The sequence below is a fragment of the Mus caroli genome, unplaced genomic scaffold (genome assembly GCF_978045245.1).
Source record: "Mus caroli unplaced genomic scaffold, Mus_caroli_1 scaffold_10, whole genome shotgun sequence".
Taxonomy (NCBI): domain Eukaryota; kingdom Metazoa; phylum Chordata; class Mammalia; order Rodentia; family Muridae; genus Mus; species Mus caroli.
The window spans coordinates 114,454,187-114,481,954 of NW_028227265.1; the positions used below are offsets into that span (position 1 = coordinate 114,454,187).

A 27,768-nucleotide genomic window follows, 5' to 3' on the forward strand; every position below is an offset into this window, starting at 1 on the left:
CACTGAATAAAATGTCCCTCAGTCTTCCAGCAACTATTCACTGCACTAGGCTTTGAGTCTCTTCCCTTCTCCTTGGCAGGATGTTGGCCAGCCCAAGCTTGTGCAGGTAACCCCAGCCACTGTGGATTCAAGAACAAAGTCCTTTCAGTTTTTATTACAATCTTAAGAGAAACGAATCCAATTGGCCAAAGACTAAAATAAGGACAAGGTAACCATCTACTTGTTTCAGGCCCAGTAAACCTTCATGGGAAATCTGCCCTAGATTCTACTTCAGAATCACTCCTTCTAATGATTGCTTTCTGTCTCCAAAATCCAAATGGAGTCTCTATTCTGTGCCCACAAAGCCCTATAAATCTCTCTCTAGATACACATCAGCACAGCTCCAAATCCCTGGAGGCTCCCTGACCCCTCCAACTAACTTCTTCAAGTGGGGAGATCCTTGAGGCATATGAGACATGCCTTCCTCTCCCATTGTGGACAATATTCTGGCTTCTGACAGGTTGATTTTGCAAATCTGTGAGTTTGGTGTGTTCTAGCTGGCCTTCTGCCGACTTTCCATTCCTGGGGTGTGGCAGTCTTCGTCATGTTTTCCTGTTCTCATTGCTGTGATGGAGATTACTGATTTGTTTCATGGTGTTGTAATGTGCCACTCACATTTTGACTAGAGACTATGATGAGTAACACTACCCTGTATGTTCTTTTACACCCTCTTAGGTTCACACGGGACTTTGTTTCTTTGGGCAGATATCTGGGAGTGGCTTCTGGTCACAGTCTTTGTGGCGTTCTCAACTGAGGTGGATCCTGGCCAGTTGAATACTTTGAAAGCCAAGGACGCATCTTTACTGAGTTGAGTCTCTGTCACCTACCACCTTACCACAGCACCAGGGCTTGGTGCAATGTAGCCAGTCACCAATGTCCCCAATGGCAATTTCTTTCCTTTCAGGTTTCACATGCTACATTGGCCAATCTCTGCCTCTGGGGAATATCAGGAATGCCTGTCTATTTTTAGGTAAAAAAGAGAGATTACCTGGTACCATCTGCCCACAGCCTAACTCAGTAGAGCAGATAAATATACTCATTCCTGAGTAGCATTCTCCAAAACTATAAAGGTCTCTTGTTTGTCCTTTCAAACCTGGATTAACTCAGTCATCAGTCACACCTGCTTTCCTGCACAGAGAGTGAGCCGTAAAACATGAAGGTCTTGTTACTCTTTGCTGTCTTCTTCTGCTTTGTCCAAGGAAACTCAGGTAAATGTCTTCTGAGCAGCCCTGGAGAAGGCAGGACTCTTTTTCAGTTTGTAGACAGCACTGAGGTGTGTCCAGGTATAAGCATCTGGCACACAGAGTTGGACCACTCTGAGACTCAGGGCTGGACCACTTTCATAATGAAGAGTTTTGTTTGTTTGTTTGTTTGTTGAGAGTTGTCAATTTTACAGCACAAGACATAGAGGCCTATTTTCTCCAAGACAAATAGAAAGACATGATTGCAATCTGAGATAGTTTATTCAGGACAGAATTACAGTCACACATGTGTCAGAGCGGGAGCTGGGACAAAGGGTAAGATTACTGCCACGTTGTGAGCAGAGAGGGTATTCACATCTACGGCACTTCCCTAGTTTTTGCATATAACCTATTATATCCACAAAAACCCAGATGTACCCTTTAAATGAATTTTCAGATGAGAGAAAATAGCTTACCTTAAGAAAGCTAGAGTCCAGATTCTGAAACCTTTGAATTATTGGCTCTTCTGTCAAGGTGGACTACCCCCACATCGCCATGTCCCCTCCAAACCATGGTAGACTTGATGAACACAGAATCATATATCAGTCCCTTTCAGAAATCTGACTATTGCAGGAGACTATTTTTCTAAACATGTCAGGCATACATTATGTTGCTGTTGCTTTTAAACACAGAGTGTGTTTTAAAAAGCCTCTTTGAGGATGCTCCCCCACCCATCCAACCACTCCCAGCCTAGCCTACTGCCCTGGCATTACCCTACACTGGGGCATCTTAGAAGGGTGAAAGGCCTCTTTTTTTCACCATCTCTTTCCCACAGTGCTTTCTTTCTGGAGACTCTAGTTGGTTATATTTTTACCTAGAAGGCAATTCAAGAGACATTTTAACTTTTCTTCTTTTTATTGTAGTAAGAGTGAAAAATCTGGCCACAAGCTGAGAGGCTGACCCAGTCCTGATTTTTTCTACAACCTGAGACCTTCCTCCTGTTATTCTGTTTTCTTAAATGCCATGCTCCCATCCCCACAGTATACTTCTATCTCCAGGCAGCTAAAGGACTCTGCTGGACCAGGGCCTACAGTGGGCCAGGTGATTCCACACACAGCCTGTCATGCCCTCCTGGAAACACCACGAGATATAAATGATTGCTATTGAAAGCTAAGGACGAAAAACTCAGTGGCGCTGAGACCAAGCTTTGTTAAGAGTGGAGCAGATTCTTCGCTGAGGGCTGGAGTCTCTGTTTATCTCCCTCTGTTGTATCCACAGGGGACATACCACCGGGAATCAGAAACACCGTGTGCCTCATGCAACAGGGCCACTGCAGGCTCTTCATGTGCCGTTCTGGTGAGAGAAAAGGGGATATCTGCTCCGACCCGTGGAACAGATGCTGTGTCCCCTATTCTGTTAAAGACAGAAGATAGAAGACTGAGGTTGGGAGATCTGGAATGTGGGGCGCAAGCTACTGAAGGGTGGAGACTTGGAAATGCCCCAAAGGCTTTGAGTCTGTGTGGCTGACGGTGCATACTCAATAAACACTTGCTGAATAAATCTATCACCGAGGCAAAGGTCCTAGGAAAGGATTTTATGGAAAAAGGTGTTAATTTGCTATTTATCTACTTTGTCTTTTCTCTGTCACAGGTAATGTCTCTTACATACTCAGGAATAGGGCAAGCAGAAACCAAGCTCGGCTCTGAACGCTGTTTGCAAAGCGACAGGAATGGCTGACTCACTGGCTGTGTGTCCTCTATGGCGTTCAGCACATCAAAGCCGGCATTGACTTCTGTCCTCTTGCTCAGGCCTCCAGGGCTCCTGCTCCATTTCCAGAGCCTTCTCACACTGTCACACCAACACCTGAGTAGAACTTTGTAGCCTTTCAGCATTTACTCTGAGGTTCTCCCAACTTAGTGACATGGAGACCTTGTCGTCTTATAGAGAATATAGTAAGGTTTAAGATTTGAGAAAAATGAAAACAAACAAACAATCCAAAAAAACCTCATGAGGCCAATCAAATTGCTCCAAATCAGAAATCCATAAACAGGACTCTTGAAGTGCCTGTAAGAGTGTTCATTCTGTTACATTTGTCTTTAAATGTTGGTTTGTTAATTTGTGTGTGTGTTGTGTTTGTGTGTATCCAGTATGTTTATGGGTATTATATGTATGGTGTATTTGTGTGTGTACAGTGTGTTTGTGGATGTGTTTATGTGTATGGTGTCTGTGTGTGTGTGTGTAGTGAGTGTGTACACCTGCTCATGCCATGTGCACATATGGAGGCAAGAAAAATTGGGGATGGGTTCTCTCCTTCCCTCATGGATGTTAGAGTAGACCCCAGGTCACCAGATCTCTGCAGCCAGTGGTTTCATTGGCTGACCCCACCTCCCAAACCCATTCTGCTATTTTAAAAGAATGTGTTCCTGAACACTCAAAGCTCTGTGGGACCCCTTGTGTGAAATTTCCTAACAGTGGGGAGTTTGCCGTTCTTCTCTGCAGGCTGTTCCACTGTGGGGGAACAGGTATTCTTAATACCTAAGAATTAATGAAGGGAACTAATGAAGGTGAGGGGTGCAGAGGCTCACTAAGGGAAACGCTGAATCAGAGACCCCATGCCAAGCTTTCTCTAGATTAGCAGATAAAAATCCTTTCTTTCCGCGTTTCTGCATACTGATTGTCCGCGTTTCTGCATACTGATTGTCCGCGTTTCTGCATACTGATTGTCCGCGTTTCTGCATACTGATTGAATCTACTTTGCTTGCGAACCAGCTGAACCTCCTTCAGGGTTCCTGCCTGATTCTCATCCCAAGTGACAAAGAACACTCGACATTCTGGCTTGGCCATTCTTCAGCCTCTTCTCCGTGTATTCTTTATTTATTTTTCTAAATATCATTCCTGGAACTGCACAAAAGGAAGCCTCGGTCAGACACACCAGCCTCTCTCGTTCCCACAGAGAGTAGAACACGTGTGCCCATCATGTGAACGCCTGTCTGGGGAGGGCGCTGGCTCCAGGTTCAGCCTCTGCTCTGAGGTTGTGAAACTCCTGCCCACAACAGGAGAGTCACCTCTCCAAGCTCAGCAGAACTGGTAACAATAAACCGGAAGTGGCAACGGGTGCCGAGATCAGAGCAGGATCCGGAGCCTGGTTGCTCCCTCGCAGAAGAGGCGTTCCTGGTCTTAACACTTCTCAAGCTTAGAAGAAGCTGGGCTAGAAAGCTGAGGCCCCAGCACAAGACACTACCAGCTATCCAGGTCAGAATGACCCTGCCTTTGGTGGCTCTGGGTGGGACTCTCCACAAGTAAAGCGATGAGGAAAAACTCCTCTTTCTCCCTCATTCCACCACACATTCTAAACAGGCAGCAAGAGCAGTTGAGAGCCAGGCCAGACGATTTCATAAATCCATATTATATACTCACACTGTAGAATATATTGCTCACTGCACGGCATGTTTTAAAGTGTGTTTGGTTGCTGTTTATTTTATTTATGTGGACATTTTTTCATGTAGTTCAGGCTGATCTTGGGCTCCTGATACTCACAAACCAAGAGCTGGGGTTCCAGGTGTGCACCACCACACTGGAGTTATTCGGTTCCTACAAGTGTTCTACTGTAAAAGGTGCCTCTGGACTCTGGAGGGATCGGTTTAGACTGCCTAATGAGTGCCGAGGACAGCATCTATTTCCCTTCTCCATATCATATGTTTTCTATTATTATTAAATGGAAGCATTTTGGACCTAAACAGTCCTCCCGGCCCAGTATTACGCTAGGTGCTGGTGGGCCGCGCGTCAATACCAATAATGACCACAAGAGGGCGGGCCGTCACTGCTAATGACTGAAGAAGGGCTTTTTGGTTTTGGTTTTAATTTATATTGTATTTATTTTCTCCACGGAAGCTGGTCGCATGGTTAAGGAAAAATCCTCTGGATTTTTGTAGGATTCAGAAATAATTTCATTTCTAGCCTGGATTTCTTAATACTAACTGTGATGTACTTTATCTCTGGTCTTCACAGGTTAGCCATTTACTCTAGGTCACTCTAGGGAATGAGAAGGAATTCAGTTCAGACTGATTCATTGGGATATTTATCAAAGCATCTCCTCGAATATCCTGTTTGAAAGTGGGGTCCAGCCAAAGCTTCAGATAACAAACCAATAGTCCATCTGTGTCCCGTGGCTGTGACCAGCAGGGTCCTTCATTTAATGTTCAGCAACCAGGGGGCAGGTCCAAGGCAGCAGGTACACAAGGTCCCCAGCGCTGGTTCAGCGTAGGGTTTGTGGGTTCTTACAGCCTTGGCCAGCAGCAGAGATGTGCTGCACCGATGCCTCCATGGAGGGATTATACCAGATCTTGAGAACTTCAAAGTGTGTATGAGGTGGAGGTCAGCTGTGGCCTTGACTGTGCTGCCTTCAAGTCCCAACACACTTTCAACTAAGATTTACCTGCCATGTGCTTGTGCCGGGACCCTGGAAGCAGCCGTAAGGGACGCTGGGAAAAGTAAGAGATGTGCGTAGTCCTCTTGATGAGCCTGACAGGGCCCCTTCTATTGACTCTGGAAACAGTCAAGGTGCCTTAGGGGTCAGGCTTGATGCAAGAAACCATTGCCAAATCCTCAGAGTCTGCACAGCTGTTCAGGTAACCTGTAGGGGACTCTGGCTTCCTCTATGGTGATGGCACAGTCAGTCGTGGGGCCGGCTGTTCCCTCTCATGCTCAAGGGTGGCGTTCACAGTTACCCACTCCAGGTTCCCCTCCCAAGTCACTGCTGAGCATGGTCATGGTCGGTTACTCTGTCTCTTTATTCCTTGTGCCTTCCAGGCACCCCTGTTATAGGACTCAGCCTTTTGCCCCCAAAATCTGTTTCCAGGAATGTTATTCTCATTAGATTTTGAATTTAAAGGCCCGGTGGATATATAAAGGGTCTGGCCGTTATAAACACTACCATTTTACACTTTTACTAACTAAAGACAAATACATGTGAATTCTTGAACTAATTAATCCAAGCCTGAACACAGGTCTCCTTCAAAGCTCGGCTCCTCTGATGGTTCACCTAGAGTCTGCTGTGCGTGAAGTCGCATCCTTGGCAGGGGTTCTCAGCCTTCCTAATGCTGTGGCCCTTTAATACAGTTCTTCATGTTGTGGTGACCCCCAGTCATAAAAATTATCTTCATTGCTACTTCATAACTGTAATTTTGCTACTGTTAGAAATCGTAATATGATTTGTGACCTGCAGGTTGAGAATCACTGCCTTAGAGGATCAGAAAGACACGAAGGGTGGTCCCCTAGTGTCCCCAGGGGTGACTTGCTATTTCTTTCCACCCATTACCCTGCTATAGTGGGAGAGATTATAGTATTAGCCCCACCAGACACCTTTCCAAGCCAAACCCTACCTCCTGATGCTGAAACATAGTCATCCAATACAACTCTCTTGGAGCCAGATGAGACACACATTTATAAAAGAAATGGTCAAAACATTCCCAATGGGATCCAGAAGATAACTTTATCAGCAGTATCACAACATGTCAAAACATCAAGTTTATTTATTTATTTGTTTATTTTTGGAACTGTCTTCAGAGTCCTTCCACATAACAGGCCAACAAAAAGTCTTCTCCTGCCTAGAATCTGGTTTAGCAAGACCACACAACTTCTCTTCCAAAGGAATCCAAGTCTCTAGAAGCTAGGAGGTCTACCACAGTCCTCTGCCATTTTCTTCCCTCCAAGGAAAAGCAGATCGTTGTCAGCCCACAGACACTGAAAGGATCTCTAAGTTCCTGAGTCATCGGGGTGGCTGGAGGCCAGGCGAACCTGCCAGGTTCCCAAGCTTCCTGGGAGACACCCAGTATGTGTGAGCTTACAGGTTGCTCTGCAGGTGACTCCGTTGGAGGCTGTCATGTGTCATGCCCACGAGGAAATGTGCTTCCTTCAGCTGAGTCTGAGAATTCACAGGGCGCTCTTCCCATGAGCAGAGCAGCCAGGGCTGGTGGTTTCTGTACTATGCACAGGGAGCAAAGAACATCAGTGTGGCCGGACCCAGCACGATGCAAAACTCAGATGAGGTCTTCCCAGCCAGGTGCAGATGAATTCTGGTAAGGAATGCCCCAAAGACCTGGTAGCATTCCAAAGCACACCCAGCTTCACCCCATATCTGCTGTTTGTCACTATGACAAAACACCCAGGGCACGTAACTTCTGTCCATTTGTTATTATTTAGCATATGGAGTATTACTGTGACATTTCAGACATAGTCTTTTAGAGAGTCTCTTCCCCCTTCTCACTCATCCCTGCTGCCCTGATTCCTCCATGTAACCTTCCTCCTATTGTCTTCTCCTCTGAGCACCTCATCCTTCCTCTTCCACTAGTTTTACTCTCTCTGGCCTCTTTTCTAGTTTTAACCACTAGAGGAAAACATGAGGAGTAAGTCTAAGAGACTCGGCCTTTGAAGAGAGAGGGGTTATCTGGGCTCAGGCATTTGGAGCTGAGGCTTTGATATTTTTGTTCCTACAGAGAGGTAAGACAGCAAGGAACATAGGAAGCAAAGGCAGGGGGAGAGGACAGGACAGGGATTAGAAAGAGGAGGAGGGTGAGGAAGAAGGTGAGGAGGACGGAGGAATATGAAGAGGTAAGGGTGAGGAGAAGGAAGAGGAGGAAGAGTGTGAGGTGGAGGAGGAGGAAGGGGAGGAGGAGGGGAAAAGAAAAGTGATGAGAACAGCCAGTCTCCTCAGAGGCATGGCCCTTACACTAAGACCCTCTCACTAGTCTCACTATCCCAAAGGGTCCACTATCTCCCAACAGCACCGTACTGGCCCTGATCCTTGATCACCTTCCAGCTCCGGGGGTGGGAAGCATTAGTCACTCATGGCTTATCGAAGCCCTTTCTGCTACAGTTTCTGTGCTAAGCACTTCCCACAACCTTCCTCAGCTCATCTACAGAGTGACGTGAACTCGTCTGCGATGCAGACAGGATGCCTAAGTTTCAGACACGTGGAGTCCCTTACCCACAGTTGCAGAGCTTCTCTGTGAGCAAGCTCATTTCTGATCTGTCAAGGAGTCTGCAGAGACTTTTAGTGTGATTTTATATATATATATATATATATATATATATATATGTATTTTTTATTACGTATTTTCCTCAATTACATTTCCAATGCTATCCCAAAAGTCCCCCATACCCTCCCCCCCCACTTCCCTACCCACCCATTCCCATTTTTTGGCCCTGGCGTTCCCCTGTACTGGGGCATATAAAATTTGCGTGTCCAATGGGCTTCTCTTTCCAGTGATGGCCGACTAGGCCATCTTTTGATACATATGCAGCTAGAGTCTAGAGCTCTGGGGTACTGGTTAGTTCATAATGTTGTTGCACCTACAGGGTTGCATATCTCTTTAGCTCCTTGGATACTTTCTCTAGCTCCTCCATTGGGGGCCCTGTGATCCATCCAATAGCTGACTGTGAGCATAAAGAACTCAAGAGGGTGGACTCCAGAAAATCAAATAACCCCATTAAAAATGGGGCTCAGAGCTAAACAAAGAATTCTCACCTGAGGAATACCAAATGGCTGAGAAGCACCTGAAAAAATGTTCAACATCCTTAATCATCAGAGAAATGCAAATCAAAACAACCCTGAGATTCCATCTCACACCAGTCAGAATGGCTAAGATCAAAAATTCAGGTGGCAGCAGATGCTGTGGAGGATGTGGAGAAAGAGGAACACTCCTCCATTGTTGGTGGGATTGCAAGCTTGTACAACCACTCTGGAAATCAGTCTGGCGGTTCCTCAGATAATTGGACATAGTACTACCGGAGGATCCCACAATACCTCTCCTGGGCATATATCCAGAATATGTCCCAACTGGTAAGAAGGGCACATGCTCCACTATGTTCATAGCAGCCTTATTTATAATAGCCAGAAGCTGGAAAGAACCCAGATGCCCCTCAACAGAGGAATGGATAAAAAAATGTGGTACATTTACACAATGGAGTACTACTCAGCTATTAAAAAGAATGAATTTATGAAATTCCTAGGCAAATGGATGGATCTGGAGGGCATCATCTTGAGTGAGGTAACACAATCACAAAAGAACTCAAATGATATGTACTCACTGATAAGTGGATATTAGCCCAGAAACTTAGTATACCCGAGATATAAGATACAATTTGCAAAACACATGAAACTGAAGAAGAACGAAGACCAAAATGTGGACACTTTTCCCCTTCTTAGAATTAGTGTGATTATATTAAAGCGTATGTTGAAACCAATTTAGCACACCTCATATTTTTAACAACCAGAATGCAACACACTCGTTTATTTTTATATTGTCTATTGTTGTCTTCATCTTAAACTGACTGAGCCAGGTAGGTGCAACATGTGACAACGAAGTCTAAAACTTTTAGGTCTTTACAGGCAAAAGAAAGCCATAACTCGAGATACCTGACTCATAACTGGGCATGCTGGTTGTCAGTAGATATAGTTGAGTTGGTAGATTGCCCAAGGTTTCTGTATGGTTAAGGGCAGAATACCAGTTTGATTCTCACCACTACTGGAGAGAATGAATTTGTCTAAATCAACCCACAAAATACACACACACACACACTCACACACACACACACACACACCAACACACACACATGAAAGAAAGAAGGAAAGAAAAAAGAAGGAAGGAAGAAGGAAGGAAGAAAGAAAGAAAGGAAGAAAGGCATATAGCTATGACCCTTTGGAAGTCAATGTTTCATAGATGTGCCTGACTCTGAAGACAAATGAGTCAGCCACAGATCCCAGGGCAGGAAGATGGATGCCTCAGTCAGGAAAGCAGTTCATGGCTGGGAGCTAATCACGATGCAAAACAGGACCAACCTGCCGTCCCCCTTTGGTGGGTGTCTGTGAAAGGGCTTTGGTATTTCTGCCAGATTTTGGGTGTTTCTGGATTTGCAAGGCTGGAAATGAACCTGGAAAACCACCTCAAACTGCTTTAGAGTAAGAGCCAAGGAACTCTTGCCCTATCTTGGAAGACAAGAAGGAAACAGACAGGACTCAAGGTGGTCCAGGAACACTGGAAATTTTCTCCTATTATTGCCTGGCAGCAGGAGTGGTTGGCAAGTGATTTTAACCCAAATTCCCCACACTCACACAAGCAGCCATCTTACCCTGATATGTGAACTTCCAACGAGGGCTTGAGCCCATTACTTGAACAACAACAGAGAGGAACTGAAGCACAGACCTTCTGGCATGTGCCTGCTACAGGGGTGGAGCCAATGGGAAACAGGCAAGAAGGACACACTCCCTTATCTCTCTCATGTCTTGGGAATCTCTAAGAATCCATTTTGATAGTTATACCTAAGTTCCCCAACATGGTCTCTGAGACTCCTCATGTCAAATCCTAAATTCAGTTTTATTCAGTTTTTTAATCAGCACAACACATTTCAGATTTCTTAACCTTCTATACCATTTCTTTCCCAGATTTTGTGCTTCTGTTTCCCATGCCCAGTGTACTTTTGAACTTTCCAATGTATTGGCCAGACATCCTCTTTAACCACCATTCTCAGTGGTAGCACACACCAAAAGTAGCTATCTGCCGCTTTGGACCAGCTGCTACCTGTCCAGAAACTCAGAGTTGGACCATTCTTTCTTCCATCCTAAACTGGTATTTTACTTTTGGACAGAAGAAAGAAAGGGAAGGAGAGAAGGGCATGGAAGAAAGGAAGGAGGAGAGGGGAAGGGAGAGGAAGGGAGGGAAGGAACGGAGGAGGAAAAGAAGAAACAATGGGAGTTACACACACACACACACACACACACACACACACACACACACCACAGACTGGCATCCAGATAGATAAGACCCTTCAAACTGTGGGAACAGTCAACAAGCACTGGTTGTTCTTCCTGTGTTCTTTTTGGCTCATTCCCCAGCAGTAGGATGAAGGAACCTAAGGAAGAAGTAATGAATGCCAGACCAGGTGGCAGGGCAACCAGTGAGAGAGAGAGACAGTTAAGGAGGAAACACTCCTAGTCTCTGGATGGTGGACCAGGGTACAGGTTACTATGGAAGTTCTCGAAGGAAACATTTCTGAGTCATCGTGTTCCTCTATAGAGGGAGTGTCTCTCCTTCCCACTCCTTTCACACGTGTGCCACCCCTTATGGCAAGGAAGGCACTGTGGATGGTAGCAACCTGGCTGCAGATAAGCACTGTCAGACAGTACAGACCCGGGCCTTTCCCAGTGGATGGAAGGCATTGATGAGTCAACCCAGGGCTTCCTGAACCCACATTTGTCAAAACAGTTGGAAGCTGTGAGAGTCATGATGACTCCTTCAGTTGACTGCACTGTAATGCTTGAGGCTGGGTGTGGCGAATGTCACAGGTGAGCATAAACATAGGAACCAGAAAGTGCCTCGTTTCACTGCCGCCCTCCCTGTGGTGTCACGGGGAGGAGGCTGGAAGGACGCAGGTTCTTCCTGCCACTTACGAGGCAAGGCTTGTCTGTCCACTGCTCACATGCCCTCACCCTTCAGGAATCAAATTCCTCCAATGCTATGATGCTCATCCCATCTTTGGAGCTTTGAAATTACTATTATACCCAGTTCCCTTTACTGGGATCTGACCTATGCAAGTGCTGTAGCTCATTTGACTATTTTATCAAGATACTGGAAAGGCACCGCTTTTATATCTCGAGGTGACTGACACCACCTACGCCGTGGAATTCTAGTTCCTCTTTAGCAGCTCATGAGTATCCCACAGCACTGCTGTTCTGTGGCTCACAGGAGGTTGATGGTGTCAACAGCTTCAGCAACAGCTCACTGTGGACAGTCATAATCATCTCTCTTTGCCTCAGGTCCTCAAACTCCCTAACACACCTGCCCTGAACATGTCAGATATGAACAGAAATATCTCCAGTCTTTGCTTAGAGATGGTAAAAAGCTGAAGCCAAGCATGTATACAACTTCTTTTGATTCTAAAATAAAATACCCCTGCCTGAGCCTTCTAAAAAGCTGGTTTTTAGAAGTGCTGTCTGATGTGCTCCAGGCTCAGTCTCTTGCCCAAAGCTATTCATGCTCCTGCTCCATCCATTCTTTTTCTCCCATTTACTCTCAGAAATTCCATTTCTGACTCTGTTCAGGAATGACTATCTGAAGACTCTTTTAAATCACTAGACTGTGTCACTCATCATGAGGAGCAGCAGGACAGCTGTGGGTGTATAGTGATGCCTGCGCCAGGGAGGATGAACGATGATGGAACTGGGATCTCAATGGCACTCTGTCTAGGATAGCATTGGTCCAATACCTTGGGCTCCCTCCTGTGTGCTTTCTAGCATGAGTGTGGATAAGCTCATCTCTTTATATCACAATCCTGCTGGGCAGAGTGCATTGCTCTTTAGGATGGGCATCTGCCTTTCAGGATAGTACAGCCATAATGAGGATGACAAGGGGAATGATGTCCTCATTGCTAAACCATTCCTCTTTTCCCAGAGCCTGGGAGATGCATTTGGTGTCTTCTGCATTCCACCTTATAATGTGTGGGGACATTTAAGACACACAGTTTGTTCTCCCTTTGTATTGGAGGTGGTAACATTGATTCTTGCAGTTAGGAGCCAATGAAATGGTTGCATCTTCCTTAGGAAGGTGAACAAAGGAGGTTCAGACATTCAGAAAACAGGAAATAAAATGTAGGGCATAAGACAATCTAACACCTTACTTAATGTAACTAAATTGAAATAAAATATGTAGAGAGATAATGTATAGAAATAAAAACACGTGTAAAGAAAAAGGCTTCTCCCTTTGGGTAAAGCCTGTCTCTTGATGATAAGGGGAGCTCTGCAGCATCCCCATGCCACTGCTGATGTGAAAAATCGGCAGAGCTTGAGAGGGATGCCAGATTATTGGTTTCCATTCCACAGCCTTCTCCTTAAAAGGCAGACCCCAGTATATTTTGGAGAAAATCTAAAACATGGTTTTGGCTGCTGGCATGTCTGATGGCATGAGTAACCCATAATTCTGACATATAAAAGATATGTAGCACTGACATTGGTTGATTACAGGCATGTGCCACTCTCCCTAGCTTGTATGTAGGTGCTGGGAATTGAACTCTTGGTCAGGGAAGTTCTAGTGAGGCCAGCCTCCGATTGAAGAAACAGAATACATAGCATGGATATTAGGTGGCAAGGATACTGAAACCATCATTGAAACTGTGTGCCAGACCCATTTTCTCCTGAATGTACAGTGGAGTTCAGCAAGCTACAGCCTAGCAGTTAAGTCTAGATGCTGCCTGTTTATGTAGATAGTGTTTTATTGGGATAGAGCCATAAGGATTTGCTTCTTGTTTCTGATACACTTTGTATTATACCTGTAAAGTCAAGTAGTTGCAATAGAAGTTATGTGGTCAGGAAAACCTGAAAGTCTGTCTAACCTTGATAGAGAAGACTTGCTGATTCCTAATGGATGAAATTGCTCAACTGTGAAGAATACAGATGAGAGGCCATCTCATGGTTGAGACACCATGAGTAAATTTCTCTTCAGTGCCACAGCCTGTACTTTGATAAGGGGTTAGCTGTAAATTCTCAAAACCAGAATTGCTCTGTGATCTATTGAATATGTGAGGCATGTCTTCAGGTCCTCAATCGCTTTCATTCATAGTCCACAACTCACAGTCACTGGTCTTTCCATTAAGAAAATGAACTTCTGGATGGGTATAAAAACAAAAGGGGAGCTCAAGTAGTAAAGGGGGATTTTAGATTCATCTATCTTGGCCTCCAAATTTGAGCTCAAAACTTTAGTCTCATTCTTCTTGCAATGCAGATTACAATATTATCTTCACATCATTTGGGCCATGCCTTTAAATTCAAATTAAAAGGAAAGTTTCAGCTACTACAGTGTTGGGTATATAGTCACAGCTCTGTTGGGTACCAGTCATCATAAACAGTCAATGTGTTGCCCTTGCCCATTGCACCATTAGTTAATAAGTTCATTTAAATAACCAGTTCTAATTACATGATTATGTCAGACACTATATTAAAAAATAACCCCTGGGGATATGAATAGGAAAACAATAAGTTAAATTATCTCTCTTTGCAGATGATATACCATATATTATACCTAAGAGATTCTAAAATTTTCATCAGAACTTCTAGAAACAACCAACTATTTCAGCAAAATAGTAGGGTATAAAATCAACTTACAAAAATCAGTAGGCTTTGTATAGACCACTAACAAACACACTGAGAAAGAGATTATGGGCATACCCCCATTTACAGTAGCATCAAATCTGAGCAATCAGTTAGTATGCTATCTATATAGTAGCATCAAAGACAATAAAATATCTGGGAATAAATCTAACCATGGAGGTGAAAGACCTACATTAAAAACTTCAAATCTTTGAAAAAGAGATTGATATAGACACTAGAAAGCAGAAGCTATCTCATAGTCATGGATTAGTAGAATTTATATTGTGAAAATGACCATCCTACCAAAGGAAAGTTACAGATTCAATGCAATGCCAATCAAAATACCCAAGAGCACCATCTTAAAATTCATGTAGAACCAGAAAATATTCTGGATAACTAAATAAACACTAAGCAAAAAGAAAAACCCTGGAGAATGTGCTATTCTAGACTTCAATATATATCATAGAGTTATATTAATAAAAAAGAATATGGTATGGCATAAGATATTCATGTAGACTAATGGAATTAAATAGAATACCCAAACATGAGTACTTATAACTGCAACCAAGAGACATTTGATGAAGAGGCAAACAAACAAACAAACAAACAAACAAAAAACAAAAACCAAAACCAAAACAAAAACCCCCAAAACCCAACCCAAACCAAATCAAACAAAAATCAAAACATATGCTAGAAAAAGATAGCTTTTATAATTAATGGTGCCGGAGAAATTGGATGACTACATGCAGAAGAATAAAATTAGACCCATATCTACCTGAAGAAGTTAGAGCCAATTACATCAAAGACCTCAATTTGAAACTTGAAACACAAAATTGTTAGAAGAAAACAAAGATAGTCCCCATAAGATATAAATGTAGGAAAAGATTTTCTGAATAAGATTCCATTAACCAAGGAATTACAGTCAATAGTTGACAACCCAGCCATCATAGAACTAAAAGCTTCTGTGCAGATAAGGAAGCAGTAAAGTGAAGAAGAAACTCAAAGAGTGGGAAAGAATCTTTGCCAGCTATATATCCACTGGAGGATTTATATGTAGAATATACAAAGAAGAAGAAGAAGAAGAAGAAGAAGAAGAAGAAGAAGAAGAAGAAGAAGAAGAAGAAGAAGGAGGAGGAGGAGGAGGAGGAGGAGGAGGAGGAGGAGGAGGAAGAACAACAACAACAACAACAAAAGTCAAGGAAACAATGACCCAATTTTAAAAAAATGAGCCATGGATCTAAACAGAGAGTTCTAAATAGAAGAAATAAAATTTGCTAAAAATTACATTTAAAAAGTGTTCATCAAAAAAAAGGTGTTCATCATCCTTAGTGTGATAGTTTGAATAAGATGCTAGCCTGTCCAAAGACTCATTATGTGTAAATATTTGGTCCCTAGTTGGTGGAACTGTTTGGGAAGAATTAGAAGATGTGGCCTTGTTGGAGGAGGTATGCTCTGGGGGGTAGGCTTTGGAGTTTCATATCCCATCCATCCTCAGACAGCTATCCCTTCTTCCCCAACCACACCCCATGTTTGCGGGTCACATGTGAGCTCACAGCTACTGCTCCAGTGCCATGCCTGCTTGCCTGTTGACATGTGGCTCCTCATGATGATCATGATGATCATTCTCTGAAACTGCAAGCCCAATGAACTTTTTCTTCTAAAAGTTACTTAGTAACTAGGAAAATTCAAAACAAAATAACTTTTTAAAAATTCAACTCACCCCAGTCATAATGGCCAAAGTCAACCAACAATGAATGCTGGGGCATATGGGAAAAGGAGAACCCTCCTCGACTATTGGTGGGAATACACATTGGTGTAGCCACTTTGGAAACTAGTGTAGAGAATCCTCAAAAAACTAAAACTAAATCAACCATATGACCCAGGTATACTAACCCTTCACACATGCCAAAATGGTGTGAAATTCTACTCCACAAATATTTTCTCAGGCATATTTGTTGCTGCTCTATTCTCAATAGCTAGGAAATGGAAACAGATGAATGGATAATGAGAATATGCACGATTCAGCTGCAAAGGAAAATAAAATTATAAATTTTGCAGGTAAATAGATGGACCAGAAAAAAATTGACATTGAAAAACTCGGTTCCAGAAGGACAAATACCATATGTTTCCTCTCATCGGTAGTTTCTAGCTCTAAATTCTTGGATGTAAATGTCTTTGCTAGGCTTTCTATTACTGCAGTGAAGCACCATGACCAAAGCACAACTTAGGGGAGGAAAGGGTTTATTCAGATTATACTTCTACATCACAGTTCATCATCAAAGGAAGTCAGGACAGGAATTCAAGCAGGGCAGGAACCTGGAGCCAGGAGCAGATGCAGAGGCTATGGAGGAGTGCTACTTACTGACTTGTTCTTCATAGTTTGTTCAGACTGTTTACTTATAGAATCTAGAGTCATCAGCCAGGATGGCCCCACTCATAATGGGATGGGAGCCTTTTTATAATTTACTAACCAAGAGAATGCCCTAATAGCTCAACTACAGCTTACTATTGTGGAGTCATTTTTCTCGATTGAGGGTCTCTCCTCTCATGAGTCTAGCTTGTATCAAGTTTATAGAATACTAGCCAGTACAGTGCATATACAACATGGAGTAACCATAGAAACTAGGAAAGTATAAAGCGACTTTAGGGGGAGAGGATTTGGGAGAGGGATAGCAGGATATGTTTTAGGTCGATAATATGGAAAATGGGATAACATGAATAGGACTCCATTTTGGGGAGGCAGAAAGGAGACAAATATATAAGAAGAAGGAAGCATGAATGACTAACAAACACTGGATTATTTGATAAATCCACAAGGAGTTGCATCATTTAATATTTACCTAAAATCATACTATATATAAGCCACTTACTTAGGCTGACAATGTTCCCTGTAAAGCTATAAACTATAAACCCCAGGCATGAGAAACCTACTTTCAAATGGTTGTGGGGGGCAGTCCAAGTGATTCCCAAAATACCCTGGTTGAAGGCCTATTGCTGAAGACACTACATGCACTTAGGCCACAGGAGGAGCTGGAATGATTCATGCTGGCTCTGAGCCATAGGTCTCTCTTCTATGGTCTATCTTCTATGGTTCCAGAAAATACTATGCAAGCTGCCAAGAGAGAGAAACAATTATTCAGTTGCAACATCTATGAACCATGAAAATTACCAGTATGGCAAGATAAACGGACGGACGGACGTGGAAACCTAGCAAGCTTTGCAGGTCTAATGGGGGTCACAGACCTTAGAAAAGAACATATCACTGTCACTTGCTAGACCAGCAAATTTCCATACTACAATCTAAATCTCATTCTCATGCCCATAAATTAGTGCAGCAACCACCCCAACCAATGAAGTCTCTCTTTCAAACAAATGGAGAGTATCACAGAAGAGATGTCTGTATGATTGTAAGACTCAGAACACCAGGAAGTCTGCTATGAAATAGCCTTTCTTAGAAATGGCTGCATAAACTAGACCAGACCAATGGCAATATCAATAGACATTTTAACACAGAAGGGAGAAATTCTCTTGGGGTCCTTCCACTAGACAAAACTACAGGCAACTAATGATTGCTAGGAGAGAAGAATTAACCTCTCTGAGAGATGTACCCTTTATGAGTTAATTAAAAGCAGAATGGTCAACCTTGAAACTATATACACACCACCAACAAAAACAGATTCAGAGAATTCTGTTTATGTATATTGTGAACACACATACATAAACACACATATATGTATAATACACAATAATAGCAATAATCAAATAAAAAGAAGCTGTCAACCTGAAAGTGGAATTCAAGGGAAGGTATCTTGGAGAAGCTAGAGGTAGGAATGTCAAGGGGAAAGTTATATAATTCTATTCCCATTAAAACATATTAAAATTAAATAATTTAAATAAAAATAATCTCAGGGCTCCCACCTTTTGGATACATGATTTTCTTGATCTCAGACCTCAGCCTATTAATGAGTTGACTTCAAGATCAATTCATAAGAAACATTTATGCCTTTAAATCTCCTGACTTCTTGAGAATTCACACACACACACACACACACACACACACACACACACACACACACACACACACGATCTCCTGCCTTCTTTCTATGGATGTGTAGGCTGTTGGCAAAAATTGCTTCATGGTGAGGTCTCTTTGGGGCTGTGTTATGAAATGCAGCTGGATGACCTGATGAGAGACAGACCAAACCAAAAAGTACCACTGTGTATTCGTCCCCCCTGGGCCTGATCCGATCCCTGGTAGATGTATGGAAGAACGTCCTAGGGTCAACCTTATATAGAATTTGGTGTTTTATCCCTCACTTAATTTCAGTCTTAAGAGTCAGAAGTCAATCCCTGTGGAGTTGGATGTGATTTTGTAAACTATGACATATCTATATCACTGCTAAGTTCAAATTCTTAAACTAGTTTGAACATGTTAAAAGTGGCTGTGACTGCATACAGAAAGACTGTGCAAGATCACGCCAGATAAAAATCTCAGCACACATGAGTGAGGCAGTCACTAAGTTCCACCTCAAGCTGACTTGCTCTTGGCAGTTGATGGTTACCAGAAGAGGCGTGTCAGTTATCTTCAGAGTTGGAGCACCTTAGAGAAAGTCCGTGCTCCAGTAGGTGGCCGTTTACCCATGCACATATTGGCAACATTGAGTGAATTCTGTGGTTTTTGAAAAAAAAAAAGGAAAATATGAATTATAGTGGAGGGATAAGGATGGAGTTAATCAAAATACATTCTATGCGTGTGCCAAGTTATCAAACAACAAATAAGGAGGGTGTCTTCATTCTCTCTCTCTCTCTCTCTCTCTCTCTCTCTCTCTCTCTCTCTCTCAGTCTGTCATGTCACCCCAATTCTCCTCTGCAAGGGTACCCTCATCTCTTACAGCGTCGCTGCAGGTATCATGGCCAGCAGGGAAACAAAACTCGAAGAGATGAGAATGAAAACTTGGTCGGGCTCTCATAACAAAGCTTAGGCATAGCGACCTAGAAACTTCCTACCAAAGTAGCAAAGTACCTGTGACCTTTACAATAAGAATGGGTTCTATTGGCTGATAAACAGAGAGCAGGGCGAGGGTCACGGGAGGAAGGATTTGTAAGGAGCATAAGGATAGACTGTTGGTGGAGGATGCAAATTACACGAGGCCTCTCTTGAGGGTTTCTAGTCACTGAGAGACAAAAGCTCGGGATCAGGGCCTGAACGATGCTCAGGATATTGGAAGATTCAGGAAGGCAGGCTCCATAGACTAGCAAAAAGATCACTGGGTTGTCAGACCACATCCACTCCAGCTGAACCGGTGATCAGGAGCCATTCATCTCTTTCCTTTGCGTGATTGACATCTTGGTTTCTCCAGTGCTTACTCGAAGCAGTACCTCCTACACTCGTCTTCCCCGTGTTGTGAATAGAAGCCAGGCAGTCTTTCTAGCCTGCTTCCATCCATTACTTCAACTCAAGCTTCTTTCTTCTACATGACTCTAACTCTCACGTTCATGAATTTGCTGCATTGGCATTGGAATACGACAACTTCTCGATTTTCTTGGTTTCCTGGTCTTCATTTCCACAACCATCTAGCCTGCCTTCTACATCAGTTTACCTGTAAACTTATTTCTACATGATGTACTGCTGTAAATTTTCTGTGTGATTTTCATTATCTGAATAAGATCCTTTCATTTACCCTCCTCCTGCCCCCAACCCTCCCTAGGAATTAGTTGTTCTCAATAACATTTGCCTTGGAGTGTGTGAGGTTTCAAAATGTTCCTGAATTTCAAAGAGTAAGGGAAAAAATAGGAAGCTACTTTCTCATGAATCTAAGGAAACAAACAAAAAGACCACATCTATACAGATTATCAGAAATGGTTACAAGTAACATAATATACCCACTGTGAAATTGGCAAAAGGTTCAATTTCCATACAAGCTGTGCTCTGAGTCAGCACACAGTACTGAGTGGGGAGGCTTTTTATCTTGATGATGGAGCCATTAAGACTTGATATTTCAGACAGGCTCTGAAGATTGTGCAAACCATCATGCAGAAACAGTTGTATGGATGCAGTAAGTGATTGCATTTGAAAAATTAGAAAAATAAGAAGGATTTTAAAAAGGGCTTGAAGTTCCAGATTCCATAAACTGGGAAGTGCAAGTGTCACTCAAAAACAAACAAACATACAAACAAACAAAAAGAACAAAGGGTTTACCACTAGCTAAAGTAAAAGAGAGGCACCAGATACCAAGCTGCCGATTATCAAGCAGGTGTGGAAGACAGTCAGAAAAGTTGGGAAACAGTCTCTACCGTATGCCAATATGTGTGTGGTAATAAGAGAGGATCATAGAAAACCTCATCTCTAATTGAGAGAGTGAGGTATTTTATCATCTTCTCTAAGCCTCCATTTAATTATCTGTAAAATACATTTAACTCTACCAACCTACTGAATGATTCCAGTGGAATCAAGGCATTTATACTGCTTAGCGTTGTGTATGGTATGCACTTGATAATGACTGACAAGGATGACAAAAGCAGGAAGAAGAAAAGGATTCAAATTCTTTTTTTTTTTTTTTTTTTTTTTTTTTTTTTTTTTTTTTGGTTTTTCGAGACAGGGTTTCTCTTTATAGCTCTGGCTGTCCTGGAGCTCACTTTGTAGACCAGGCTGGCCTCGAACTCAGAAATCCGCCTGCCTCTGCAGGATTCAAATTCTTAAAGATGTTAACATTGATCAAGATTGGTGATAGGAGAAAGAGTAGATGGCCCATGAAGAATTAAAATCAGCAACCAGGACTGGAGAAAATGGAAAGTGTATTTCCTTACCACTTCAATCTCTGTGGGTTTTCTATCATCTAACTTGAAAATAGTGATGGACACAGATTCCAAATACTGAATAACATTTATTTTTGATCCTTGTACAGTCTCAGTCCCTAAGGTCCCAAGAGAGGGTATGTTACATGTTTTCTGGGTGTTGAGTTGAAGTAGAGGGGTACCCCATAGGTCATATGATGTAAAGAGACCAAGTAAGGTGCTTAGGCAAAAAAGCCATTGGATTGAACATGTAAAAACACTGGTGAAGTTTAAAAAGAAAACTTGGATGGTTTATTGAGACTGATGTCAGGAAATAGTAGGTTTTTGGGTAATTGGGTGAGTACAAGATAGGTACATACATATAACTTATGGGTAAAGGCCTCTATAGATGGAGAGAGAGAGAGAGAAAGAGAGAGGGAGAGGGGAAGGGAGAGGGAGAGGGGGAGAGAGGGAGAGAGGAAGAGAGGGAGGGAGATTGAGATTTGAACAAAGGAGTAATGGAGCAGTGGTTCAGAGTTGGGTTCCTGTGGTATGGAAACACATCTGAAAAAGGAAATTATTCTCTGAGACAAGCAGAATTAAGAATGGGTAAAAAAAATTTTTTTTTGACTAAGAGCCTATATGAAGATTTACTGGGCAACAGTGGTGTGTTTCAGCCCTGTTAAGCTAAATCACATAGAAAGAAAGTGTGCTAGGAAATGCATTCCAACCGTGGATGCATTCAGGATTAGCTGTGTATACCAAGACTGGGGAATCATGGGTTCCTGGGCAGGGCTTCTCGGAATCTGTTCTTTGTGCATGCATCAGGGGCCTCTGACATTCACCAAGGCTTCTGAATTCCAGAATCTATCAGTAGGACCCGGTCCCTTCTATTGTTACAAGAAACACAGTGCTTAAGCAGCTGCTGCAGAGTGAATCTGGGGCTTGGCACCACTTCATCTCCCAGTATTTTGAATCAAGCATGCCTAATCCCTTTTCTATGTGGCAAACCTCTGCTGTTTCATTTTGATCACAAGTCCTGTCCAGTGAAGAAAAAGAAGGAACCAATTTTTAGAAGCCTGCACAGACCCTTTTCATCTTTTCTCAAAATTGTGCCCTATGAATTAACTGTTTCCTCACTACATTAACTCAGGGGACACTAATTTCTTTTTTCTGATAGAAACAATCTTGAGTGTGCATATAAACCATAATATGCCCTTGCCCAGATTTCCCAGGGAATCTTGGATCTTCTCTACAGTGATCTGGTCTCTCATCTCTGTACATAGTATTCACTGGCTTAAGTCTTGACCTCTGGACAACACAGTCTTCAGATTCTACTTCTTCTAATCCCTGGAGGCCACATCTCTCCATGCAGTTTTGGTTTTCACTGTTCTTCCTGTAGTGACTTAATCAGGCATTAGAAGCTAAGCATGATGCTTTCTGGAAAGGCAGCCATGAGGGCAATTTGAGGGTTTGGGTAGGTGATCTGGCAACCTGTGGAGTTGGTGACCAGTGTGAATGTAAGTTAGTTTTGTTAATCTCATCTCTCATCTGGAAGCCAAGCAGCATAAGTGTCTGCTATCACAGTAGGATATTGTGGGTGCATGGAAACTTGAAAGGATTAAACATAATCTCACTTGTAGAAAGAACAGAGAAGCTATCAGTGAAGTCTCAACAATATAGATATCCAGACAAGATTTGAATAAAGGCAACACCAACACAGATGCTAACATGCAAGGGAAAAATTTCATGGGGATCCAACCCTAGACTAAGAATTACAGACAACTAAGGAATTCTAAGAGTAGAGGAAAATAGTCTTCCTTGAATAAAAAGTCCTCCAGTTGTTTATACGATTCCAAGTGATCCGCCCTGAAAATGCCAGCTCTTCAGATTAAGTGCATTCACTCTTATAAGAAGAGGATCAGAAGTGGTAATAGAGGAAAACTATAGTATTCTACGAAGCCTGAGCCTCGTTGACTCTCTGTGAGACTGCTACGTCACATGAATGGGCTTGACCACAACCTTAACAAGAGCTAGAGGACCTGCCCTGCCTGTGTAGGGCTGTTATTCCTAACAGAAGTTCTTAAGCTGTGAGACTCTGCTCTAGACCATGATTTTGCTGTGAGGACCAGCAGGCAGAATGTTTTAGACCCAGTGAATGTTTCTAGGTTGAGTCGAACATCCCACAGTGGTCAAGCTCCAACAGTCATTGGATAGCATTATTTACAGGGAGATTATGTAAATACAAGTCTTTTTTAATTTTTAATTTTTAAGATTCATTGACTAAGTTGTGTGCACTGGTCATCTTCTTTGTCTCCATGTAAGGAATTATTGGTTAGATCAGAATTCTAGGTAACTTGAATCTTAGCTTTAGTCCCACCATACTAAGCTTTGTTAACTAAATCAAATACAGACGTGTCCCAAATCTTGGCCACTATTCACTGTTTCCCCAAATGCTTCTGCACTTCCCACCTCTGTGATCTTGCTTCTGAGGACAAATCATACCCATGTGACTGCCTGCACTATTGACTCTACCATAAAGTGAGTCCTATGACTCAGGATGAGCCAGGGATCCTTTGTGGTAAAGTTTTATCCCTGCTTTGGACACTACACCCTCACCTTCTCTCTCTGCTTCTTTCACACTGATATAATGGATGAAGAACAATATCAGTGTTCAAAATCCAGTGGTGTTTAAGCCATTGAGCCACGGGCGGACGAGTAGGCCTATGTACAAGATATAAAACCTCTGAAAAGCCTTTAGTCTGATGATGGCACAAGCTGTTGGTTCATATAGCCTGGTGTTGTCACACAATTACCAGTGTGAAACAAGACCCATGCTCTCCCTAATCTGCCTCTGCTATTGTGAGTTAGCTTTCCAACTGTACCTTAAAGGGAAGATAGTATCTTCTAAAGCTTCAAGCACAGCCAAGATATCATTGAGAGATATGAGACCACAGGAAAACACAAAGCAGAACAAACAGAACTTGTACAGGGGTTAACAAGGAAAAGTGACTTCTATTTTGAATGAACCTCTTCTGAAACAATGGTGGCACCTTAGAAAGGCTTCTCAGACTTCAATGTTCAATGGCCCATGCCATAGCCTAAGGTTCACCTGTGGAATCTGTTTTCCACATGGAAAAGTGAGGCACCTCCACTTTTAGTGGAGTGATGGGAAGGCCCAGTGACATGTGGTTGAGATATGGTCATTCTCTGACACCCAAGGCAGTGCCTGTGTCTTTTGTAATATATAAGACATAGTATGCTGCCACGCCAACACTCATCTACTTCCTCCATTTCAAAACATTTCCTACAGCCGGTGTCATCGTCAGACCGAAGGCTTTTCAGAGGTTTTGTATCTTGTATGTAGGAATAAACACTGAAGCCTCTATGCCTTAATCACCAATGAATTTTGGCCACTGATATTGTTCTCCATCTACTATCTCAGGCAGAGAGAGAAGGTGAGGACAGAGTGTATACCATGTAAGAGGAAAACTAGATTTTAAAAAGACAGTGTCTATAGGTCCTAAGTATTCCTAAATCTATAGATCTGAATCTACTTCTCAGCATGAGCCACTAGTTTCTACATTTGTACAGTCCTGTCTTGAGTATGTGCTATTTTTTCTTGTTATCACCTGTGCTATAATTGAACACCTGCTCATAGACTTGAGCCCACTTTAAGATCCCTGAGAGAAGAAATCAAGATTTGTCCCTCTTCCCATCCTAGGTATCCCAGTATTTTGAACCCATTTCTTCCTAGAACTAACACACTCAGGACCTAGGATTCACTATAGTTGCATTGACACATTGCAACAACTGGGATCTCTTGGTGGCATGATCATCTGACTGAATAGATTATCAATACACATACAAAGTGATAGGATTCCTCAACATTTAAGTGTATTAGTCAAGAATCTATTGACCCTTCAGCTACTGAATTGATATCTAGTAGAATTAACTGAACATTGGCCTTCTTTAAAAGCTCATAGGTAAAAAATACCTAGAAGTCCTCCATGCTTTTTGTAAGCCTCTCTGGTACAAAGAAAAGATGAATACTTACCATTATGATATACTCTCCTCTCCCTCTCCCTCTCCCTCTCCCTCTCCCTCTCCCTCTCCCTCTCCCTCTCCCTCTCCCTCTCCCTCTCCCTCTCCCTCTCCCTCTCCCTCTCCCTCTCCCTCTCCCTCTCCCTCTCCCTCTCCCTCTCCCTCTCCCTCTCCCTCTCCCTCTCCCTCTCCCTCTCCTTTTAAATGTAAAATGAAACACCTCAACTCCTGAATCTAGGTAGTTTTTGGACAATGGTGAAGTACAAGACAGGTTTTATTTAGACTAGAGAACACCTATAACAAAGGCTTTTCTATATAGTCCAAGTTTCTTCTTGTCTTTACTATCTGAATTCTAGTTCTGTCTCTTAATTCTGAATACATTCAAAGCTTAACTGATTTGGTTCTCAGAAGACTCTTAAGTCTCTTTTGGGATTTTAGATAGCTATAGAAAGTATAGGATTGTATTCAAAGGCAATTCAGTCCCAAGCTACATGTCCTGGGGCTATACCCCTAAAAAGAAATATCTTGGCTATCTTTTCCTTATCAGTTCTATCTCTACCCACAGCCAGAAATTGATCTGGAAACATGCTCAGGACCTGGATGACCTCAAGAGAGTTGCAACAAGTTTGACTACACCCCTCAGGCTTGCAAATGCCTGAGTGAGTATGTGTGTTTTTTGCGGTGAGAGACACTGGAAAGACACGTCAGGAAATATGTCATGCTGTCATCATGGTGACATTACAAGAATTGTACTCATGGCTTACCTTGTTATATAGGTGGATAAGCACACGTTTTGGCCCAGTCTCAGCTTGTTGGGTAGCAGTCAACTATGAGGCTTCATTATCTGCTATTTGTATTCTTCATCTTGTTCTTGGTGCCTGCTCCAGGTAAGAGGGGTTGGGAAATAAGGGGTGGAAAGGGTTCATAACATGTAATTTAGTCTGATCTTCTCTGTTCTTCTGGGTGAGCATGAAATCAGGTGGATTTGCTGAATGAAAAGCAAACATCACCAATGGTTTCTTTCAACAACAATCAGTAAGAGCCTGAAAGCAGGCTTCTGTGTCTGTCCTGTAACACTCTTAAAAGACTAAATACTGCCACAGATGCCAAATCTCCACCTGCCTCATCACTGGAATACTATTAATGAGACCATAGAAAACTGATGTGAGATTTTAATTCTGACAGAAATGAACAGTTTAGTCTGGTACCCAAAACCACTATGTATTCCAATGGGCTTAGTGGTTGGAGGTAGAGAGAGACACGCTGGGCTGCTCTACAAAGGTACTAGAGACGATGGTAGCCTCAATTCCCAGTTCTTTTTTTTTTTTTTTTGAGTTTTGTATTTTTTAAATATTTTTATTAGGTATTTTCCTCATTTACATTTCCAATGCTATCCCAAAAGTCCCCCATACCCTCCCCCCCACTCCCCTACCCACCCACTCCCACTTTTTGGCCCTGGCATTCCCCTGTACTGGTCAATTCCTAGTTCTTATGGGAGGTTTAGAGACCAGGCCATTGTATGTTCACAGCTGAGATGTAGCCCATAGAGACATTTGTTTGTTTCCTCCTTAGATCTCCTTTAACTTTACTTGTGATTTTATAGGAAAAGAGAGACAAATGGAAAATGAAACTGTTTCAGTGGTGCACAGTTTGCTAGATCCAGTGCCTTTCTAACACTCTTTTCCTAAAATATTCTTTTCTTTTACTCTTGCAGGGGACGCATTCATACCAAAAACCCTCCGAAAATTTTTCTGCAGAATAAGAGGTGGCCGGTGTGCTGTACTTAACTGCCTTGCAAAGGAAGAACAAATAGGTCGATGTTCTAATAGCGGTCGAAAATGCTGCCGAAAGAAGAAGTAGAAGACCCTGACTCAGACTTAGAATATGCAGGGTGAGGGTGGGGGAGGTCCTTCTGGGAATGTATAAAAGGAAAATCAAGTTATTATATATTTTTTAAAAACTAGTAGCTTAATCTCTTTGAACATTCTGGTCATTGTTAACAAATACACAACTAAGAATGACACTAGACTCAGTCTGATTTGAATGAAGCAGCATCTCTGCAGCAGTCTACAAGATACCTAAGCTCATATCCCAAGGGAAAGGATGCCAATAGGATATGTGTGCATGTGTGTGTATGCATGTGTGTGAGAAGAGTGCTTGCATGAGTGTAAATGCATATGTGTGTGTAACATGTACATAAATATTGTAGATATATGGAATGTACATACATATAGAATGTACAATCTATAATTTTATACTCCATTGAAAGTGGAGTTATTATCTCTTTAAATACACCCTTTGAATCTTAACTATAGATGTTTTCAACTTTCTGGCCTTCTCCCCAGGTGCATTTTCCTGAAACTAAAATGTTAGTTCACCCCAGGTCAACCTTAACCCCTTCTGAAACTTTTGTTCAGAAAAATAGGATTTTCTGCTGCTCTGGCATTTACTCTGGTACTTCCTGCTGGTACACACTCTACCCACACATTTCTTAACTATAGTGTACCCCCCCCCTTCTAGGAGCTGTCTTGTAGTCTCTTCTTCCTCAAAACAGCAAGTTTCCCAATTAGGAGCAGTCTTTCCCTAGATGTG

The 27,768-nt window shown here is 42.5% G+C and overlaps 2 protein-coding genes across 4 annotated transcripts; both read left to right on the forward strand.

Annotated features, from left to right (window-relative positions):
* The first annotated feature begins 1,192 nt into the window (after positions 1 to 1,192).
* LOC110300442 (sperm-associated antigen 11A) lies at positions 1,193 to 2,653 on the forward strand. Its single transcript, XM_021170626.2, has 2 exons — positions 1,193 to 1,247; positions 2,499 to 2,653. The coding sequence occupies exons 1-2, from the start codon at positions 1,193 to 1,195 to the stop codon at positions 2,651 to 2,653; spliced, it is 210 nt and encodes a 69-aa protein (XP_021026285.1).
* Positions 2,654 to 4,314: 1,661 nt separating this feature from the next.
* On the forward strand, positions 4,315 to 27,139 carry LOC110300690 (beta-defensin 14). 3 transcript variants are annotated; one of them, XM_029480842.1, is made up of 4 exons: positions 4,315 to 4,472; positions 25,742 to 25,857; positions 25,953 to 26,063; positions 26,891 to 27,139. In XM_029480842.1, the coding sequence occupies exons 3-4, from the start codon at positions 26,006 to 26,008 to the stop codon at positions 27,034 to 27,036; spliced, it is 204 nt and encodes a 67-aa protein (XP_029336702.1). In that variant the 5' UTR covers positions 4,315 to 4,472; positions 25,742 to 25,857; positions 25,953 to 26,005; the 3' UTR covers positions 27,037 to 27,139. The 3 variants fall into 3 exon arrangements, with proteins under 3 accessions (XP_029336702.1, XP_021026607.1, XP_029336703.1); XM_021170948.2 differs by having other exon boundaries at positions 25,742 to 25,835; XM_029480843.1 differs by lacking the exon at positions 25,742 to 25,857.
* Positions 27,140 to 27,768: the final 629 nt, after the last annotated feature.

Coding starts and splice junctions, on each gene's coding strand:
- LOC110300442 (XM_021170626.2), top strand. CDS start 1,193: ATGAAGGTCTTGTTACTCTTTGCTGTCTTCTTCTGCTTTGTCCAAGGA. Junction 1,248..2,498: donor CTTTGTCCAAGGAAACTCAG/GTAAATGTCTTC, acceptor TTGTATCCACAG/GGGACATACCACCGGGAATC.
- LOC110300690 (XM_029480842.1), top strand. CDS start 26,006: ATGAGGCTTCATTATCTGCTATTTGTATTCTTCATCTTGTTCTTGGTG. Junction 26,064..26,890: donor GTTCTTGGTGCCTGCTCCAG/GTAAGAGGGGTT, acceptor TTACTCTTGCAG/GGGACGCATTCATACCAAAA.